The sequence below is a fragment of the Schistocerca gregaria genome, chromosome 2, assembly GCF_023897955.1.
Source record: "Schistocerca gregaria isolate iqSchGreg1 chromosome 2, iqSchGreg1.2, whole genome shotgun sequence".
Classification (NCBI taxonomy): domain Eukaryota; kingdom Metazoa; phylum Arthropoda; class Insecta; order Orthoptera; family Acrididae; genus Schistocerca; species Schistocerca gregaria.
The window spans coordinates 798,004,890-798,028,052 of NC_064921.1; the positions used below are offsets into that span (position 1 = coordinate 798,004,890).

The 23,163-nt window shown below is 41.8% G+C and overlaps 1 protein-coding gene across 1 annotated transcript in view; it reads left to right on the top strand.

Moving 5' to 3' along the window:
* LOC126335984 (dynein beta chain, ciliary-like) overlaps positions 1 to 23,163 on the top strand; it is a 782,187-nt gene that overhangs the window by 731,031 nt on the left and 27,993 nt on the right. Inside the window, exon 48 of the mRNA XM_049999461.1 lies at positions 234 to 407. Within this exon, the coding sequence (XP_049855418.1) occupies positions 234 to 407 (174 nt within the window). The remainder of the gene's footprint in view (positions 1 to 233; positions 408 to 23,163) is intronic.

Sequence of the window (23,163 nt, forward strand, 5' to 3'; positions counted from 1 at the left end):
TCTTTGTTGTTGTGAATTATCTTAATCTGCTCACACTTTGGTTGGTGCTGAAGTGACCCATATGAGTCTTAGATTGAAATCTAATTCAGATTTAGTAACTGACCAGATGCCCTTTGCCTTATTTTAATAGTAACTCTTTCAATTTAAGTCTCTGTATATGCTTAATGCTTGTAGTAACAAGTTAATCTGATAATTGGTGATTTTTCAATTATTGTAAGTAACTAAATTTTCAGGGTGAACTGACTATAACAACAGATATGGAGGAATTGGAAGCATCTCTTTTTATGGATCAGGTCCCAGCAAGGTGGACAAAACTTGCTTATCCATCCATGATGACATTAGGTCCTTGGTTTGCCGATTTTATGCTAAGACTACGTGAACTAGAAGGGTGGTCAACTGATTTCCAGGTATGGTAGCTCTCAGTTAATATATATAACTCAGCAGAATTTGTGGGAATGGCCATTTTATTTTTGTAGCCTCTGTTATAAAAGTACTAACAACAAAAATCACTATAAAGTCAGTAGCAGCTAAAGCTTGGCCCTTCCTCTTCCAGTCATGCATTATTGTTGCACAGTTCTCATCACCTAGTAAATTGGATTTTAACAGATTGCAGGCAACAGAGAGGAACAAATGATATTGTGAGCAAGGACAACAAAACTTAAACAATTTCTTACTAAATGAAATGTGTAAAAAATGCGTAGCACCTGCATGTCTGTGAGCATTCATGGGATTGTATTCAAGAGAAGCAGGAAACATAAGAATAAGCCTTATAAAAGCAAAAAAGGTGCTGTTAATAAAAACAAAATTTTACCAAAGATGGAAACAGTCTGCTTAAACGTGCATATCTGTGAAATAAAAATTTGCAGCTGGCTGACATTCAGGACTGTGTTGCCCCATGCCTACATCATAACATGTTTTGATTCTCTTTGGTGAGCTGCTCATCAGGTGGCCAAGATGTTGCTGCTAAAGGCTTTCCCTCACTTTGACAGCGGCCTTGCCAGCAGTCATATGGTGTGTATAAAGAGGGGGGGTTGCTGAGACGACAATCTGGAAGTTTAATTTAGTTTGTCAGTTAGTTACTTCTTCCATGAATCAAATTTACAATAAAGGTTAGTGTAAGTATAAACAATATAGGAAAAGATAGATTGGTATGCATACGGGCACAATTAAAAGACACTTACATAAAGCTTTTGGCCACAGCGTTAATCAGCAAAAGACAGGAGCACACACCATTCACATACACAGGCATGTACATCTCATATGCACATGACAGCCAACTCTGGCAGCTTGGGCCAGAATGCGATATCATGTAGGATGGAGCAGCAATAATCTGTCTTTTGTTACATTGTTGATATACCAACCTGAGTTCTCATTGTCTGAGGATTAGTATAAATATCAGATGGACACACACACACACACACACACACACACATACACACACACAACCAACAATGAAAACAATCAGTTATTTACAGTATAGTGTAATAGGATAGATAAAAAAAATCTACTCACCAAGCAGTTCTCATTGTCTGAGAATAAGTATAAATATAAGATGGATACACACACACACACACACAAAACAATGAAAACAATCAATTATTTACAGTATAATGTAATAGGATAGATAAAAAAAATCTACTCACCAAGCATGGCAAGCATTCAGAGCCAGTGGTTCCTTCTTCAGACAGAAGGTTGAAGGGGAAGGAAGGTGGATGAAGAAAAAGGACTGGCGAGGTCTAGGAAAATGGATAGATTTTCTGAAAGTCACCCTTAACTGCAGTTCTGGGTGATTTTTCCAAAATCTACCACTTTTCCTTCTTGCCTAAATGTGGAGTTACCCCAGAATATTATCCCATAAGACATCAGTGAATGGAAATATGTAAAATGTAGAAACTTACTGACTTCTAAGTCCCCAAAGTTTGCAATCATTCTTATAGCAAAAGTAGGCAAACATAAATGTTTTAGCAGATCTACTATGTTTTTTTCCACTTTAAAATTTTCATCAACATGCACAACTCAGAACTTAGAATTTTGTACACCTTTTATTATTTCTTATTGGTGTTCGAGGTTAATTTTGACACGACAAAAATGCATGAGCTCTGTTTTTTCAAAATTTAATGTTATCCCATTTTTGCAGAGCTGGTCTGTAACTTTTGCAGAAACATTAGTTACTGTTCTGTTGCTTCTTCACTTAGTTTTATAACTATACTTGTATCATCTGCAAACAGGACTAATTCTACACCCTGATTCAAATAAAATGGTAGATCGCATAGAGAAAGAACAGTAGTGGACCAATAATCAAATCTTGTGGGACTCACTCTGAATTTCACCTTATTCCGAGGATGTACCATACCTCTTTGTATTACTAGAAGATCCTAAGGAAACTTTCTGCATTCTTTTTCTTAAATAAGAACTAAACCAGGCATGTGTTAAACTACACAGAGCACAAAAACTTAAATTCCCTAATAAAATATTATGATTGACATGAACAAAAGCCTTTGATAAGTCACTGGAGATCCCAACTGGTAATATTTTGTCATTTAAAGATTTTATTATGTGCTCATTAAATGTACAAATAGCTGATTCAGTAGAGTGACCCTTCTGAAGTCTAAACTGTGATTGACTAAGTATCTCATTGCTACACAAGTGGATGACAACCCTGGAGTACATCACCTTCTCAAAAATTTAGAAAATAATGAAATGTGGGACGCCAGGCATTAGTTGCAACTGTGAAGATTCCCTTCTTTAAGGGCGGCCTGATAGTGGTGCATTTTAATCTGTCTTGATTAACACCCTGAATTAATGACGTACTACATAAGTGACTAACAACTTTACATATTATAGAGCCACACATTTGCAGTGTCCTGTTGGAGGTGATGTCCATCTCATATGAACTTTTATTTGTTAGGGTTATGATGATCTTCCATACCTCTGATGGGGAAGTAAGATTAATTTTTATTTAATATATCACAAGCATGATCAATTGGGATTATGTGAGTGGATACCCAGGCCATTGAATTTGGTTGATTCCTGCCTCGTGAAGGAAGGTTTCAGTTCACATGGTGAGTGCTATTTGCTCTTATACTGTCATCTTGTAAGATTGAAATCCCATCTGGTGATATTTTATTATTTAAAGATTTGACCATCCTCTGAAGGGCCTATGTTGTTGGTAGTCTGTTTCATTGTGTAGGTCTTCTATTTTATGGCCTGTGACCTTGAGGTCATCTGAATGTCTATCTGTATGCTCTAATGGGGATCTGGGATACTTCCTGTTTCTCTCTGTCTATTAGGTAACAGTCTATGTCTATATTTAGCTTAGGAACTATGAACAAGTCAGGATGAACATGGGCATTGTTAGGGAAAACATATTAATTTGACTTGTACTGTTATCATTTCAAAATGACATTTTTCATTATTTAATTAAATAACTTTAACATTGCACTCCTCCCCCATGAACCATGGACCTTGCCGTTGGTGGGGAGGCTTGCATGCCTCAGCGATACAGATAGCCGTACCGTAGGTGCAACCACAACGGAGGGTTATCTGTTGAGAGGCCAGACAAACGTGTGGTTCCTGAAGAGGGGCAGCAGCCTTTTCAGTAGTTGCAGGGGCAACAGTCTGGATGATTGACTGATCTGGCCTTGTAACACTAACCAAAACGGCCTTGCTGTGCTGGTACTGCGAACGGCTGAAAGCAAGGGCAAACTACTGCCGTAATTTTTCCCGAGGGCATGCAGCTTTACTGTATGATTAAATGATGATGGTGTCCTCTTGGGTAAAATATTCTGGAGGTAAAATAGTCCCCCATTCGGATCTCCGGACGGGGACTACTCAAGAGGATGTCGTTATCAGGAGAAAGAAAACCTGCATTCTACGGATCGGAGCGTGGAATGTCAGATCCCTTAATCGGGCAGGTAGGTTAGAAAATTTAAAAAGGGAAATGGATAGGTTAAAGTTAGATATTGTAGGAATTAGTGAAGTTCGGTGGCAGGAGGAACAAGACTTTTGGTCAGGTGACTACAGGGTTATAAACACAAAATCAAATAGGGGTAATGCAGTAGTTGGTTTAATAATGAATAGGAAAATAAGAATGCGGATAAGCAACTACAAACAGCATAGTGAACGCATTCTTGTGGCCAAGATAGATAAGAAGCCCACACCTACTACAGTAGTACAAGTTTATATGCCAACTAGCTCTGCAGATGAGGAAGAAATTGAAGAAATGTATGATCAAATAAAAGAAATTATCAGATAGTGAAGGGAGATTAAAATTTAATAGTCATGGGTGACTGGAAATCGGTAGTAGGAAAAGGGAGAGAAGGAAATGTAGTAGGTGAATATGGGCTGGGGCAAAGAAATGAAAGAGGAAGCCGCCTGGTAGAATTTTGCACAGAGCACAACTTAATCATAGGTAACACTTGGTTCAAGAATCATAAAAGAAGGCTGTATACATGGAAGAAGCCTGGAGATACTAAAAGGTATCAGATAGATTATATAATGTTAAAACAGAGATTTAGGAACCAGGTTTTAAATTGTAAGACATTTCCAGGGGCAGATGTGGACTCTGACCACAATCTATTGGTTATGAACTGTAGACTAAAACTGAAGAAACTGCAAAAACGTGGGAAATTAAGGAGATGGGACATGGATAAACTAAAAGAACCAGAGGTTGTACAGAGTTTAAGGGAGAGCATAAGGGAACAATTGACAGGAATGGGGGAAAGAATTACAGTAGAAGAAGAATGGGTAGCTTTGAGGGATGAAGTAGTGAAGGCAGCAGAGGATCAAGTAGGTAAAAAGACGAGGGCTAGTAGAAATCCTTGGGTAACAGAAGAAATATTGAATTTAATTGATGAAAGTAGAAAATATAAAAGTGCAGTAAATGAAGCAGGCAAAAAGTAATATAGACGTCTCATAAATGAGATCGACAGGAAATGCAAAATGGCTAAGCAGGGGTGGCTAGAGGACAAATGTAAGGATGTAGAGGCTTATCTTACTAGGCGTAAGATAGATACTGCCTACAGGAAAATTAAAGAGACCTTTGGAGATTAGAGAACCACTTGTATGAACATCAAGAGCTCAGATGGGAACCCAGTTCTAAGCAAAGAACGGAAAGCAGAAAGGTAGAAGGAGTATATAGAGGGTCTATACAAGGGTGATGTACTTGAGGACAATATTATGGAAATGGAAGAGGATGTAGATGAAGACGAAATGGGAGATATGATACTGCGTGAAGAGTTTCACAGAGCAGTGAAAGACCTGAGTCGAAACGAGGCCCCTGGAGTAGACAACATTCCATTGGAGCTACTGACGGCCTTGGGAGAGCCAGTCCTGACAAAACTCTACCATCTGGTGAGCAAGATGTATGAGACAGGCGAAATACCCTCAGACGTCAAGAAGAATATAATAATTCCAATCCCAAAGAAAGCAGGTGTTGACAGATGTGAAAATTACCAAACTATCAGTTTAATAAGTCACAGCTGTAAAATACTAACACGAATTCTTTACAGACGAATGGAAAAACTAGTAAAAGCCGAACTCGGGGAAGATCAGTTTGGATTCTGTAGACATATTGGAACACGTGAGGCAATACTGACCTTATGACTTATCTTAGAAGATTAAGGAAGGGCAAACCTACGTTTCTAGCATTTGTAGACTTAGAGAAAGCGTTTGACAATGTTGACTGGAATACTCTCTTTCAAATTCTGAAGGTGGCAGGGGTAAAATATAGTGAGCGAAAGGCTATTTACAATTTGTACAGAAACCAGATGGCAGTTATAAGAGGGACATGAAAGGGAAGCAGTGGTTGGGAAGGTAGTGAGACAGGGTTGTAGTCTCTCCCTGATGCTATTTAATCTGTATATTGAGCAAGCAGTAAAGGAAACAAAAGAAAAATTTGGAGTAGGTATTAAAATCCATGGAGAAGAAATAAAAACTTTGAGGTTCGCCGATGATATTGTAATTGTAATTCTGTCAGAGACAGCAAAGGACTTGGAAGAGAAGTTGAACGGAATGGATAGTGTCTTGAAAGGAGTATATAAGACGAACATCAACAAAAGCAAAACGAGGATAATGGAATGTAGTCGAATTACGTCAGGTGATGCTGAGGGAATTAGATTAGGAAATGAGACACTTCAAGTAGTAAAGGAGTTTTGCTATTTGGGGAGCAAAATAACATATGATGGTCGAAGTAGAGAGGATATAAAATGTAGACTGGCAATGGCAAGGAAAGCGTTTCTGAAGAAGAGAAATTTGTGAACATCGAGTATAGATTTAAGTGTCAGGAAGTCATTTCTGAAAGTATTTGTATGGAGTGTAGCCATGTATGGAAGTGAAACATGGACAATAAATAGTTTAGACAAGAAGAGAATAGAAGCTTTCGAAATGTGGTGCTACAGAAGAATGCTGAAGATTACAATAACTAATGAGGAAGTATTGAATAGGATTGGGGAGAAGAGAAGTTTGTGGCACAACTTGACCAGAAGAAGGGATCGGTTGGTAGGACATGTTCTGAGGCATCAAGGGATCACCAATTTAGTATTGGAGGGCGGCGTAGAGGGTCAAAATCGTAGAGGGAGACCAAGAGATGACTATACTAAGCAGATTCAGAAGATTGTGGGTTGCAGTGGGTTCTGGGAGATGAAGAAGCTTGCACATGATAGAGTAGCATGGAGAGCTGCATCAAACCAGTCTCAGGACTGAAGACCACAACAACAAAACAACAACAACAACATTGCACTCTAGTCAACAAGATCCCAGGCCAAAGACTTGTATGGAGACGCCCTGGACAGCAGTGGGATACCAACCAGACTGTTGCCCGCCATATGGCTCAACAACAAGGAGTGATGGTACGGGGTGCTATTTCTTTTCATAACAGGACCCCTTTGGTTGTCATCCATAACACTCTTACACCACATTGTAAGTTGATGATATTCTATGCGCCGTTTTGTTGCCCTTCTGGCAATCAATCCTGGGCTTACATTTTGGCAAGATAATGCCTGCCTGCAACTGACAAAAGTTTTTACTGCTTGTCTTCTCACTTCCCAAACCCTACCTTGTCTAGCATGGCTGCTGGATCTCTCCCCAATTCTGAACATTCGGAGCATTATAGGCATGACCCACCAACCAGCTCAGGATTTTGACAATCTGACACAACAATTGGACAGAATGTGGAATGACATCCCCCAAGAGAACAGCCAGCAACACTATCAATCAGTACTACGCCCAATAATTGGTTGCATAAAGGCAAGGAGTGTACCAAAATCTTATTCGCTTGCTCAATTTGTGAAACACTGTCTCTTAAATAAATCATCCAGTTTTTCTGAAATTTTAATCATTTGTTTATCTGTTCATGCTGTCCCTTTCAGATAATTCCTTCATGAAGTGTCTTATTTTGTGTGTGTGTGTGTGTGTGTGTGTGTGTGTGTGTGTGTGTGTGTGTGTGTGTGTGCATGTTTGTTTGTTTGTGTGTGTGTGTTTGTACTTGTGTCACTGAAATTACTTTGGGACTTTGTCAAACTGTCACCACAGTGTTAAAACATATGTACAGCGACAGCATACACCTCACTGCTCCATGGTAACTAAATGTCTGTTACTCTTTTTCATTCCCTTCTTGCCATGATTTTGCTAAAGCAACTCAGAATCTGCAGCAGAAGACTACTGCAGCACCGCTGCCACTGTCCTGGTTTCATCTCCCTTCAACTGCCTGTCATCGCACCGCTTGGACGCAGCTGGCTACAGCTTCGCTGGCTTGTGGCGTGTGTATCCTGCAGGCTGTTTTCTACAAGTACCTCTCCTGGCACACCGATTTGTTCATACTCATGTTTCTCTCCAGCCCTCTTTCTAATCCACTACATTCTGTATCCTTATGTCATTTCCCTCGCCATTATCTGAACCAGGAAGTCCCACATGGAAGTCAAACGCCTCCTGAAAAGCACCGAAACAGCTCCCACCACCCAGTGCTGCTCATTGCACCTTGAACTCAGTACATTATTGGTGTCAAAAGTGGGAAGGCTTGCAGATCAAGAGGAAGGTACACTTCATGCTGATGACTGAAGCAGGTGGAGAGTTCAGTGGTGACTGAACTGGGTCAGCAACATATGTAAGTGGTAATGTAGGGCTGTTTAGGCAAATGACATTTCGTGCTACCAATTTATGGCAAGGAGAGATGATCATGAAAAAATAGTAAAGTAGTATTAGGAAGAGGCTAATTTGTGAAACACATCCTGTGTCCGATTGTTTTGTTTCATGTTTGTGCAGAGTTGAACAGCAAGGCATGATGCCGAGTAAACATCTTTACCTGCTGTGGGTGGGGCCTTTTATGTTTTGGTGTTGTGGCTTGGTGGTTTTTTGACTGTCAAGGAACAGACTCCCTCTCCAAGAATGTAAACAGCAATGAACAAAGGAGCCTCTAAAATGAAATGCCACTGACTTCTTGTCGAGCCTTCAAGGTGGATGTTATATTTAATTTATATTCTGGCTGCTCTAAGTTATGAAATAATGATGATCTGTACACTCACTGAAACAAATACAAGACAGTCAATGATGAAATACTGATATCATTTCATAATTAGAGTAGATAACATTTTTCCTCCCACAATAATATATTAAAGGTAAATCAACACATGACGTGTCAGGTGACAGGTCACATGTGAATCTTGTGACTCAGATCTAAACACATAAGAAGAGGGTCAAGAACACTTCAGCAACCCAGATTTTAGATTTTCACTTCTGGGGTCCGTGTATCCTTTTTTTTTTTTTTTTTTTCATTGTTTTAGTTGTAATGGTTGGTAAAGATGTGAAAGCTGAACCATTAACTCGGTAACATGCAGTCAGTGCATTTTACTGGGACAGACAGCCCAGTGCACCATGCTGTATGATGTAATTTGTTGACCATGCTACCAAAAAGGACGTTACTCTAGCGAGGGCTGGAAGCAGCTGGCATTAGATGTAGGAAACAGTAGGTGCTAAGAAAGTGCAGAAATAGGCAGAATAGCCATACAGTTTTTCTTGCAAGTAGGAATTTCGTAAAGTAGAATATATACTGGAAATAGCAGAAGTGTGGGTTCAGATAATATATTAAAGAATTTTTTAGGTGAGATAAAAGAATAATTGAAACTCAGTATATTTCATTTAGTGAGAAACACAGATGTTTTGTTGCGCAGAATGTAGTAACATAGTACTAGGAGATAGGATATTCTAACAGTATGACCACCAGAACAATAGTGAATGTTATTCAGTTCAAAGATCTGAGGCAGATGTAAGCAGAGGTTGTACGGCACTGATAGAGTAGAACATGGTGTGGGTGTCATAACAGCATCAGATGATTATAATTTCCTGCCTTTGTATCATGCAACATTGAACCAAAGCAGAAATATGCTGAGACAGCACACAGATGCAAGATGAGTCATTGGCCTTGACTTTGTTAATTAAACCACTCCAGGTCTGCCGAGATACAGAACATATGATAGCAGAAAACCTGCCAATGATATCTGTACAAGCTAGATATTTGACATTACAGGAGAATGCATTGGGCACTAGGGAAAGTTTTATGAAGCTTCAGAGATGTATTAAGAGCACAGGAGGGAAGCTAAAAAGTGACTGTGTCCCAGCTAGTAGGTCTGTGGTATTTAAGGGCTTTGTGAAGCAGGGCCAATGGGTACTTATAGTCCCTTGGCGTGAGAGGTAAGTTTGAGTTGAGATATTGAGGTTTAATGTGAAGTATACAAAATTTTTAATGGGAGATGATGAAGAGTTATGTGTGTTTATTGATGTATTTTGAGGATGAAATTTGTGTTATGGGGGTGTCATGGATTCATTGAATCATAGAGTTTTTTCCTATCAATGCATCTGCAAATGCAACCATAGCAACACTACCACTGACTCCTTTCTTTTTTGAATACTTTTCCCCATTTGTTAGACAAGGCAAAAGGGTAGAGTGCATGTAGATTAATATACATGAGTTGTACAGGTCAAGAAGTGCCTGACTTTTGGTTTTAGAGCCTGAGAGCATGTTATATTGCTTGTGTAGGTTAATGCAGAATGCCACGTAAGGATGTATATGAGAATTTTTTTCAAGTTTTCCTGATTAATTATGTGAGGTATGTGATATGTATAATATGAGAAAGTGAGGGATATGAAGTTTAGCATGAATTATTAAGTGAGAAGACTAGTGAGGCTACACTTAAGGATGGCTTCCTAATCTCTATTCCTTTCCCACAATGTGGGATGGTGAAGTTTTAACAAGACTACAGATTGAGAGTTCAAGTTGAAGTGAAAATAGTGCAAACAGTGACCCACAGTCTCTCTGTTGTGAAATAGTGAACTGTGTGCAGAGAAGAAGGGGACACCATGTGACAAAGGTTATTCAGCAGTGTTTACCACAGTCTCAAGATGGAGGATGTGAACCATAACAACAATTGTAATATATAGTGATTCTGTTTCAGCCAGCAGCAATCTGGAGGGCTGGATTTTTCTTAAGGAGGGAAGAAGATTAATGGACTACAACACAGTCACAGCCCATAGTTGTAACTAGGAGTCTGCTGTGGACAACAACTTGCCATATTATTAGCAGCAAGTTGTTTCATGCTGAGATGCCACACATCAATGGCCTGGGATGCTGGGCAACTTGTAGGAAGCTTTTACAGTTCTACCCATCACCGTATTTCAACAGTCAACACTCAGTCACAGGCCTGTGTCAGAGACATTTCACACATGGAACAGAAACACAGTGTCTTCCTCACTGTCAGCACTGGACAGCTGTGTTTAAACCCCCAGTCCAGCTGAGTAGGTCATCAGCAGGGCAGGGACATCCTCGGCACCTCCTATGTGTCAGATGTTGCCACAAATTCTATGAACGCAGCCTTGCCGTAACTATGACACAGCGCCACAGCCCACAGTCTAGGGTTCCTCTCCCTGGGTGGCAATACCTGCCGTCACACCACTAAGACACTGTCAACTAAGTGTAAGACACCTTCACTACCTTGCAGCATGTGTATGCCACAGGCTGTTTTCGACACCCACCTTGGCTACTGTGCCAAGAGGAAATATTATGCGATGACATCACACTATGCCAGAGATGAGGGCGCACCCATATAATTATCCAAATCAGATGGAGGTATGAATAACTGTTCTGTGCATTGTCAGCTTCTCTGCAACCTGCTTCAATGTCTTCCTGCCCCTCTCACCATCATCCAAACCCAGAACACCCCAGATGGGAGTCTAGTGCCTCCTGACAAACACCAAAACAGCTCCCACCACCCATAGTGAACATTACACCCCCAACATGCTACAGTAGAGGGTGGTGTCTCAGTGTGAAGTTCTGGAAAACTTCTGGTGCATATTTGACTGTTCTCTGGTACCTGGATTCTGCGATAGTTCACTACTTTTTAGTAATAGTCATTGGTGAAGATCATTGATTCATGGATAATCAAACACGGGACATTTGAAATGCCAGGATCAGTAAAACTAGGTTTACAAGATTCCAGTTTTTTAATTCCAAGAATTATCCTCAGTGCTCTTTTTGATTGTAAGTACATTTATGCTCAGAATAGCATTTCCTCAAAAAATTAGTCTGCATCAAAGAAGTGAATGGAACTGTGCATAGTATTCCAGTGCCAATGTGTCTTAACTTGATGCAACTTTCAATAACGTCAGACCGCAGTGCACAGTTGAGAAATTATTTTATGGGGTGACTGCTACCAAACCAATAGACCCAAAAATTTTGTATTACAAACATTTTTTACAATCCTTCTTTTAACTGTGCTGGATAAATTTTTCATCTCTTTGATAAGTTAATACTGACTCAGTTCTTTTTCAACAATATTAGGAAAAGGATAGATTGCCACTGACCATAAAGATGTCAAGTTGAGTTGTAGACAGGCACAATGGAAAAGACTGATGTGGGAGGGTAGAGTTTGAGCAGTGGGTTGCAGCTGTTTGTCAATCCTATCAGTTGGAGCACATTAACCAGCTTCAGTGGGGCATCAGGATTGTTGGGTTTGCAGATTTTGGAGATCATGTAGAAGTTGGGTGCATGGGGTCCACATTAAAGGAACCAACAAACTGCATTTTGGCAGCTATTATCTCTTCCATACCAGAAAACCCTCCTACACAGCCCGGCCACCCGCTGAAGGCGTATCTGCAATGACGGGAGCTCCCTTGCTCGGTATGCTGAAGGCCTCACAAAAGCCTTCACAGACACTAGCACTTACATCTAGTCCACAAACATATTTCCTGGAGGGATGGGGGGGGGGGGGGGGGGAGGAGGAGGTGGATTGGGTGTGTGTTGGGAGATGCCCCCAATCCTCCCACCTCGCCCAAGAGCCAGCTACAGAGGAGTGCCCCCTTTATCACTCCAGACTGTGACAAATGAATCACATCCTCTGTCAGGGCTTTGATTATTTGTCATCATACACTGAAATTAGGAGCAGCCTAACCAACATCCTCCCCACCCTTCCTATATTGTATCATGTCCTTGTGGAAGACCAGGTGCAACACCGGCCCAATCCACCCACCCAGCATTTCCTACACAAGGCCTGTCACTGGCTTATCCTACCTCACCAGAGGTTGGGCCCCCGTGAAAGCAAGCATGTTATACACCAGCTCTGCTGCAATCATTGTTCTGCTTTTTGTATAGGTATGCCTACCAACCAGCTGTCAACGAGGATGAATGGCCACCACAAACTGTGGCCAAGTTCTTGGTTGACCATGCTGTGGCACAATATGCAGCCAGTCATAGCATACTTGATTTCAATGGCTGCTTCACAACTTGGGCCAGCTGGATCCTCTTCTCCACAGCTAACTTATGGAAATTATCCGTACAATAAATTCTCTGCTTCCAAAATCGTCCCAGCATCAATGTGTGGTGACCTACAGTCCCCACAACTGGCACTCACCTGTCTCTCCCACCCCCCTCTCCCCCCTCTGTCCTGTCACCTCCTCACAATTCACCTTCCCTCACCCTAATCATGTGCTGCTCTCTGCCAGCACATGCACTAGTCTTTTCCCCTTCCATGCTGCTCTCCTTTCTGCTCCCTGCCTTTCCCCCATCTCTCCCTCCATCACAGTCTCCCAACACTGCTCCTGTCAGGCTTATCCTGCCATCACTAGTCTCCGCATGCTCCGAGAGGCAGTGCCAATTCCTTTTCACCCATCTGTACCCTGTTATCACTTCCCTTCTCCCTCCCTGCTCAGAACTGTTGATCTCATTGAACACATTTCTGTTGCAGTCAGACCGGAATGGCAGAAGCAAGCAGTCATGTGAGTATGAGGTGTGATTGCTGTGTGATTGTGTGTGTGTGTTTTTTCTCCTTTCTGAAGAAGACTTTGGCCTAAAGCTTAAATGTATCAGTCTTTTCATTGTGTCTGTCTGCAACTCAACTTGTCATCTTGGTGGTGAACAGCAGTCTATCCTTTCCATAATATTGTTGTTATTCCAATGTGGACTTTCTATTGTTTGATGTCTTTTTTTACAATTTAGAGCTAGTTTGCTTCCAGTAACCCTCAACAATCTTGACATAAAGTTTTCTGTTGCTAACTCCATAATTTCTATGCTAGATGCAGAGTAATGCACTAGTATCATGAACAAATAGAGCAATTTTTTGGAGGATGTGTTTAACAAGGTCATCTACATAAATCAGAAAGAGTTACAGGCCCTGTATCAAGGCCTGAGGAACTCTATACTTTATTGATAACTCATCTGAAAAGAAAAAGCTGTTTCTGATTTCATTCTGAACTTTCACTCATACTGAAATGATAATTTCCATCTGTCATTTCCTAGAAATGAACACAACCAGCTATCTATCATGGGATTCACTTTACCTCAGCTGTTCACTGGAATTGCTGGGCAGCTTTCTTGTGTGGCTCTGATACACAAAATTTATGTAAATTTTAGTTTGTAGGCAATGTCAATAGGAAATAGGTATACAACAGCTTAAAGATGAAACAGGAACATCGAAGATTGTGACCTGTATTCAATGAATTTTTTTCTTTGTGTGACCAATCTTCATGTATAAATATTTACCTTAAAGCTTTTAATAATGTTCTTAATGGAGGAGAGTACCCCTGGGTACGAATCCAATAAAGTGGTAATTATATGATGTAATCTAATTCCATGTTTGACTTTTATCTCTAGCATTTTTGTTTGCGAATTTTCTATTTGTACCTCTTTTATTGTTTTGAAACACATCAGTGTGAGTCAATCATGCTGAATAATTACTTGTTTTCGAAAAAAATCTGTCAGTCTTAGAATTTTTATTTGTCATTTTATCACATCTTTCACCCCTGGCAATTTTTTTTTGTATGTGAGTTGCACCATGGTTTGAAGTCTACACTAAACTTTATATCCCCCTGTAAGTGACTGGGTTAAGTCAGTTTGAAGGTTGGAGGAAGACAGGACATCCACTTCTATTAGAAACATGGCTAAATAAATCACTGCGGCATTCAAAACTACCTTTGGGTTGAAGCCAGCTTTACCTTTATCATGTTAAAACTTCTCATTCTTCACATAAGGATTGAACAAGGTGACAGCAGATAATAGTTACTGTTGCAGTTCAGTATTTTTGTGTTCAGACTGTTCAGCATAAACATCAAAGTGTTCCTCAAAGAAAGTTGTATACCAGAGTTTCATAATTTTTCAGGAAGCAGAAATAATTGTTGTTTTCCTTTGGTTATATTTATTTATACAATTTACCATGTATCTTCAAGTGATACATTTTGAATCACACAGCAGCAGCTCGTATTAGGGAACACCCAAAAGAAACTGAACTATGGTAATTTTTTCCTGGGCAGAGCTTTTATAGTACACTATTTTGCCACTAGGAGTGCATAGAGTGAATTTTCCAGAGTCAGTGCTGTCACTGAAGGAGGTAAGGACAAGTTTTGTGGGAATTTATAGTGACAACTGTTTTGTTTGGTTGTCAGTTTTGCAATGGCTGTTTTTCATGAACATTGTGCAGCAGTAAAATTCTGGTTTTTGTTCAGAAAAAGTGGAACAGAAACTCTTGAAATGTTAAAAATGGTGTGCAAGGGTTATGCTATGGGGAAACTCAAATGTTTGAATTTTTCTTTCTGTTTCAAAAATGATGAAATGTCAATTGATGACATACCTCATATGGTCATCCTTCCACAGCCTGAACACATGGAAATGTTGAAAACATTTCTACAATCATCAATGAAGATTGATGATGGACATTGAAGAAATTATGGATCTGTTGGGAATGACTTTGAGTTCAGTGCAGCAAATTGTGACAAAATATTTGTGAATGACAGAGGTGGCTGCCAAATTTGTGCCATGACTGCTGACTGCTGAGCAAAAACAAGATTGTGTGGAAACATGCTGAGCTTTGAAAGAGCAGTCCCAAAATGATCAAAAAACTTTTTTTTACCGAAAGGAAAAAAAAAATCACAGTTGATGACAGTTGGTGCTATGGAATACTGAACCAAAGCAACAATCAAGCCAGTAGAAGATTTCAAGTTTGCATCACCCCAGAATGCTTGTCAGATGTAATCAAGCATTAAAACATTGCTGATTTGTTTTTTGAGTGTGAGGAGAGTTGTCCCTTGAGAGCTTGTTCCACAGGGTCAGACAGTTAACCAAACTTTCTAAATGAATCTTTTGAAAAGGTTGCACACTACTGTGCAGCAGAAGCAGCCTCATTTGTGGCAGCTGGGTGACTGGTTTTTCCATCATGGCAGTGCCCCTGCTCACACAGTCATGTCTGTACAGCAATTCTTGATAAAAACTGGTATGATCACCGCTATGTAACCCCCATTCACACCCAATCTTGCTTGTTGAGACTTTTTGTTTTCTGGAATGATAAGAGACTGGTGTTGCTGAGATGAAGAAAAAAACTACAGAGGCACTGTCAAAGATCTCAAAGATGAATTTAAACAATGCTGTGAAAAACTGAATTAGAGTTAACCCAAGTGTACTAGTGCAAGGGAATTGAAGGTTTGTGCTTAAAATGTAAGCAAATAAATTTGAAACAGTAATAAGTGCAATTTCTTTTGGGTACCCTGTTTCAGTGCATTTTACAATATTTAATTTGAATTAATTTTTAAGTAGCTTTTTGTGTAAGTACATCTCATGTCCTGTAAAAGTACATTATGGGATAACACTCTGGGTGTGTGTGTGATGGAATGTAACAATATTATGAAAAGTAAAGTTGCTACTTACCATACAGCGGAGATGCTGTGTCACAGATAGGCACAACAAAAACAATGTCACAAAATAAGCTTTCAGCAAACGAAGCCCTATTTGAAAATGGACCACACACACACACACACACACACACACACACACACACACACACACACACACATGTAAATGCAACTTACAAACACATGACTGCAGCCTCTGGCAGCAGAAGCCACACTGCGAGCAAAAGCAACAGTGCATGTTGGGAGTGGCAACTGGGTGGGGAGGGGGATGGATGGCAGGGTAGAAGTGGGGATAGCAGGGTAGGTGTGGGGAATAATGAAATGCCCACAAGAATGAGATGGAGAGAGGATAGGGCAGCTAGGTGCAGTCGGGAGGGAAGGGGGGGGGGGGTTGGAGGGGGGTTAGTGGAAAAGGAGAGAATTAAAGAGACAAGATGTGTTGGTGGAATGAGGACTTTGCACTGCTGGGAAGAGGGTGGATAGATGAGATAATCAAGGTTGAGGCCAGGAATGTTACGGGAACACTGGATACAATGCAAGGAGAGTTCCCATCTGCACAATTCAGAATAGCTGTTGTTGGTGGGAAGGATCCATATGGCACATGCTGTGAAGCAGTCAGTGTTGGGCAGCATTCTCAATAATGGAGTGGTCCACTTGTATCTTGGCCACAGTTTGCTGGTGGCCATTCATGTGGACAGACAGTTTGTTGGTTGTCATGCTCACATAGAATGCAGCACAGTGGTTGCAGCATAGCTTGTAGATTACATGAGTGGTTTCACAGATAGCCCTGCCTTGGATGGGATGTTTGTGGCCGGACTGGATTAAGTGGTGGTCGGACGATGTATGGGACAGGTCTTGCATCTAGGTCTGTTACACAGATATGAGCCATGAAGTAAGCAGTTGGGAGCAAGGGTTGTGTTGGGATGGATGAGTATATTGTGTAGGTTCAGTGGATTGCAAAATACCACTTTCGGAGAAGTGGGAAGGATAATGGGCAGGGCATACCTCATTTCAGGGCATGATGAGAGGTAGTTGAAACTTTGACAGAGAATGTAATTCAGTTGCTCCAGTCCTGGGTGGTACTGAGTTATGGGGGAAATGCTCCTCTGTGGCCAGATGGTGAGACTTCGGGAGGTTATGAAAGACTGGAGATTCATTTTTGTATAAGATTGGGAGGATAATTACAGTCTATGAAGGCTTCAATGAGACGTTCGGTATATTTAGAAAGGGACTGCTAATCACTGCAGATGCATTAACCATGGGTGGCTAGTCCATATGGAAGGGACTCCTTGGTATGAATGGGTTGTTGTTGTTGTGGTCATCAGTCCTGAGACTGGTTTGATGCAGCTCTCCATGCTACTCTATCCTGTGCAAGCTTCTTCATCTCCCAGTACCTACTGCAACCTACATCCTTCTGAATCTGCTTAGTGTATTCATCTCTTGGTCTCCCTCTACTATTTTTACCCTTAATGCTGCCCCCCAATGCTAAATTTGTGATCACTTGATGCCTCAGAACATGTCCTACCAACCGATCCCTTCTTCTCGTCACGTTGTGCCACAAACTTCTCTTCTCCCCAATCCTATTCAATACTTCCTCATTAGTTATGTGGTCTACCCATCTAATCTTCAGCATTCTTCTGTAGCACCACATTTCGAAAGCTTCTATTCTCTTCTTGTCCAAACTACACTCCTGGAAATGGAAAAAAGAACACATTGACACCGGTGTGTCAGACCCACCATACTTGCTCCGGACACTGCGAGAGGACTGTACAAGCAATGATCACACGCCCGGCACAGCGGACACACCAGGAACCGCAGTGTTGGCCGTCGAATGGCGCTAGCTGTGCAGCATTTGTGCACCACCGCCGTCAGTGTCAGCCAGTTTGCTGTGGCATACGGAGCTCCATCGCAGTCTTTAACACTGGTAGCATGCCGCGACAGTGTGAATGTGAACCGTATGTGCAGTCGACGGACTTTGAGCGAGAGCGTATAGTGGGCATGCGGGAGGCCAGGTGGACGTACCGCCGAATTGCTCAACACGTGGGGCGTGAGCTCTCCACAGTACATCGATGTTGTCGCCAGTGGTCGGTGGAAGGTGCACGTGCCCGTCGACCTGGGACCGGACCGCAGCGACGCACGGATGCACGCCAAGACCGTAGGATCCTACGCAGTGCTGTAGGGGACCGCACCGCCACTTCCCAGCAAATTAGGGACACTGTTGCTCCTGGGGTATCGGCGAGGACCATTCGCAACCGTCTCCATGAAGCTGGGCTACGGTCCCACACACCGTTAGGCCGTCTTCCGCTCACACCCCAACATCGTGCAGCCCGCCTCCAGTGGTGTCACGACAGGCGTGAATGGAGGGACGAATGGAGACCTGTCGTCTTCAGCGATGAGAGTCGCTTCTGCCTTGGTGCCAATGATGGTCGTATGCGTGTTTGGCGCCGTGCAGGTGAGCGCCACAATCAGGACTGCATACGACCGAGGCACACAGGGCCAACACCCGGCATCATGGTGTGGGGAGCGATCTCCTACACTGGCCGTACACCTCTGGTGATCGTCGAGGGGACACTGAATAGTGCACGGTACATCCAAACCGTCATCGAACCCATCGTTCTACCATTCCTAGACCGGCAAGGGAACTTGCTGTTCCAACAGGACAATGCACGTCCGCATGTATCCCGTGCCACCCAACGTGCTCTAGAAGGTGTAAGTCAACTACCCTGGCCAGCAAGATCTCCGGATCTGTCCCCCATTGAGCATGTTTGGGACTGGATGAAGCGTTGTCTCACGCGGTCTGCACGTCCAGCACGAACGCTGGTCCAACTGAGGCGCCAGGTGGAAATGGCATGGCAAGCCGTTCCACAGGACTACATCCAGCATCTCTATGATCGTCTCCATGGGAGAATAGCAGCCTGCATTGCTGCGAAAGGTGGATATACACTGTACTAGTGCCGACATTGTGCATGCTCTGTTGCCTGTGTCTATGTGCCTGTGGTTCTGTCAGTGTGATCATGTGATGTAACTGACCCCAGGAATGTGTCAATAAAGTTTCCCCTTCCTGGGACAATGAATTCACGGTGTTCTTATTTCAATTTCCAGGAGTGTATTTATCGTCCATGTTTCACTTCCATACATGGCTACACTCCATACAAATACTTTCAGAAATGACTTCTTGACACTTAAATCTATACTCAATGTTAACAAATTTCTCTTCTTCAGAAACACTTTCCTTGTCATTGCCAGTCTACATTTTATATCCTCTCTACTTCGACCATCATATGTTATTTTGCTCCCCAAATAGCAAAACTCCTTTACTACTTGAAGTGTCTCATTTCCTAATCTAATTCCCTCAGAATCACCTGACTTAATTCGACTACATTCCAATATCCTCGTTTTGCTTTTGTTGATATTCATCTTATATACTCCTTTCAAGACACTATCCATTCCATTCAACTGCTCTTCCAAGCACTTTGCTGTCTCTGACAGAATTACAATGTCATCGGCGAACCTCCAAGTTTTTATTTCTTCTCCATGGATTTTAATACCTACTCCAAATTTTTCTTTTGTTTCCTTTACTGCTTGCTCAATATACAGATTGAATAACATCAGAGAGAGGCTACAACCCTGTCTCACTCCCTTCCCAACCACTGCTTCCCTTTCATGTCCCTTGACTCTTAAAACTGCCATCTGGTTTCTGTACAAATTGTAAATAGCCTTCGCTCCCTGTATTTTACCCCTGCCACCTTTAGAAGTTGAAAGAGTATATTCCAGTCAACATTGTCAAAAGCTTTCTCTAAGTCTACAAATGCTAGAAACGTAGGTTTGCCTTTCCTTAATATTTCTTCTAAGATAAGTCGTAAGGTCAGTATCGCCTCACGAGTTCGGCTTCTACTAGTTTTTCCATTCGTCTGTAATGAATTCGTGTTAGTATTTTGCAGCTGTGGCTTATTAAACTGATTGTTCGGTAATTTTCACATCTGTCAACACCTGCTTTCTTTGGGATTGGAATTATTATATTCTTTTTGAAGTCTGAGTGTATTTCGGCTGTTTCATACATCTTGCTCACCAGATTGTTGAGTTTTGTTAGGACTGGCTCTCCCAAGGCTGTCAGTAGTTCCAATGGAATGTTGTCTACTCCGGGGGCCTTGTTTCGACTCAGCTCTTTCACTGCTCTGTCAAACTCTTCACACAGTATCATATCTCCCATTTCGTCTTCATCTACATCCTCTTCCATTTCCATAATATTGTCCTGAAGTACATTGCCTTTGTATAGACCCTCTATATACTCCTTCCACCTTTCTGCTTTCCCTTCTTTGCTTAGAACTGGGTTCCCATCTGAGCTCTTGATGTTCATACAAGTAATTCTCTTATCTCCAAAGGTCTCTTTAATTTTCCTGTAGGCAGTATCTATCTTACCCCTAGTGAGATAAGCTTCTACATCCTTACATTTGTCCTCTAGCCATACCTGCTTAACCATTTTGCACTTCCTGTCGATCTCATTTTTGAGACGTTTGTCTTCCTTTCTGCCTGCTTCATTTACTGCATTTTTATATTTTCTACTTTCATCAATTAAATTCAATATTTGTTCTGTTACCCAAGGATTTCTACTAGCCCTCGTCTTTCTACCTACTTGATCCTCTGCTGCCTTCACTACTTCATCTCTCAGAGCTACCCATTCTTCTTCTACTATATTTCTTTCCCCCATTCCTGTCAATTGTTCCCTTATGCTCTCTCTGAAACTCTGTACAACCTCTGGTTCTTTCAGTTTGTCCAGGTCCCATCTCCTTAAATTGCCATCTTTTTGCAATTTCTTCAGTTTTAATCTACAGGTCATAACCAATAGATTGTGGTCAGAGTCCACATCTGCCCCTGGAAATGTCTTACAATTTAAAACCTGGTTCCTAAATCTCTGTCTTAACCACAATATAATCTATCTGATACCTTTTAGTATCTCCAGGGTTGTTCTTTATATACAACCTTCTTTCATTATTCTTAAACCAAGTGTTAGCTATGATTAAGTTGTGCTCTGTGCAAAATTCTACCAGGTGGCTTCCTCTTTCATTTCTTAGCCCCAATCCATATTCACCTACTACGTTTCCTTCTCTCCCTTTTCCCACACTCGAATTCCAGTCACCCATGACCAATAAATTTTCGTCTCCCTTCACTATCTGAATAATTTCTTTCATTTCATCATACATTTCTTCAATTTCTTCCTTTTCTGCAGAGCTAGTTGGCATATAAACTTGTACTACTGTAGTAGGTGTGGGCTTCGTATCTATCTTTGCCACAATAATGTGTTCACTATGCTGTTTGTAGTAGCTTACCCGCATTCCTAATTTCCTATTCATTATTAAACCTACTCGTGCATTACCCCTATTTGATTTTGTGTTTATAACCCTGTTGTCACCTGACCAGAAGTCTTGTTCCTCCTGTCACCGAACTTTACTAATTCCCACAATATCTAACTTTAACCTATCCATTTCCCTTTTTAAATTTTCTAACCTACCTGCCCGATTAAGGGATCTGACATTCCACGCTCCGATCCGTAGAACGCCAGTTTTCTTTCTCCTGATAACGACATCCTCTTGAGTAGTCCCCGCCCGGAGATCCGAATGGGGGACTACTTTACCTCCGGAACATTTTACCCAAGAGGTCGCCATCATGATTTAATCATACAGTAAAGCTGCATGCCCTCAGGAAAAATTACGGCCGTAGTTTCCCCTTGCTTTCAGCCATTCGCAGTACCAACACAGCAAGGCCGTTATGAATGGGTGGCAGCTGTCAAAGTGGAGGTATTGCTGGTGGTTAGTAGGTTTCATATGGATAGAGGTACTGATGTAGCCATCTTTGAGGTGGAGGTCAACATCTGGGAAGTTGGTTTGTTGGGTTGAGTAGGACCATGTGAAGCAAATGGGGGATAAGCTGTCGAGGTTCTGGAGGAATGTGGATAGGGTGTCCTCACCCTTGATCCAGATCGCAATGTTGTCGTCAATGAATCTGAAACAGTTGAGGAGTTTAGGATTCTGGGTTTTTAGGAAGGTTTCCACTAGATGGCACATGAATAGGTTGGCTTAGGACAGTCCCATGCAGTTGCCCATAGCCATACCCCAGATATATTTGTAGGTAATGCCTTCAAAGCTGAAATAAGTGTGAGTGAGTATACAGTTGGTCATGGTGTCTAGGAAGGAGGTTGTTGGTCTGAAATGATTGGGCATTGGGAAAGGTAGTATATAACAGTGGTAAGGCCATGGGCTTTAGGGATGTTGGTGTAAAGGGAGGTGGCATCAATAATGACGAGCAGGGCACTTTGTGGTAAAGGGACAGGAACTGTGGAGAGTCCATGAAGGAAATGTTTGGTATCTTTCATATCAAAAGGTAGGTTCCAGGTAATAGGCTGACTGTGTTTCTATACGAGAGCAGAGATTCTCTCAGTGGGGGCACAGTCACCAGCCACAATGGGGCGTCCAGCGTAGTTGGGTTTATGGACTTTAGGAAGCATGTAGACGGTAGGAGTGCAGGGAGTGGTAGGGGTGAGCAGAGATATGGACACTGGGGAGAGGTTCTGGGATGGGCCTAAGGATTTTAGGAAGGACTGGAGATCCTGCTGGATTTCTGGATTGGGGTCATGGTGGCAAGGTTTGCAAGTGGATGTGTGTGACTGCTGGTGGAGTCCTTCTGCCAGGTAATCCTTACATTTCAAAACAACAGTTGTGGAACCTTTGTCTACAGGTGGGATCATAAGGTCAGGATCAGTTTTTAAATGGGGGACTACTGTTCTTTCTGTGGATGTAAGATTAATTTGTATGTTGAGGGATTAGGGGAAAGATGGTGAGACATGGTTCGAAGTTAAGAAATTCTGGAAACTTAAGAGAGGGTGATTTAAGGGCAGTGGGGGTGGATCGTGGTTCGATGGAGGAGTGAACTGAGTCAGCCAACTGTGATCCACCCCCAGTGGCTCCAAATCGTACTATGTTAACTTCGCAGAATTTCTTAACCACG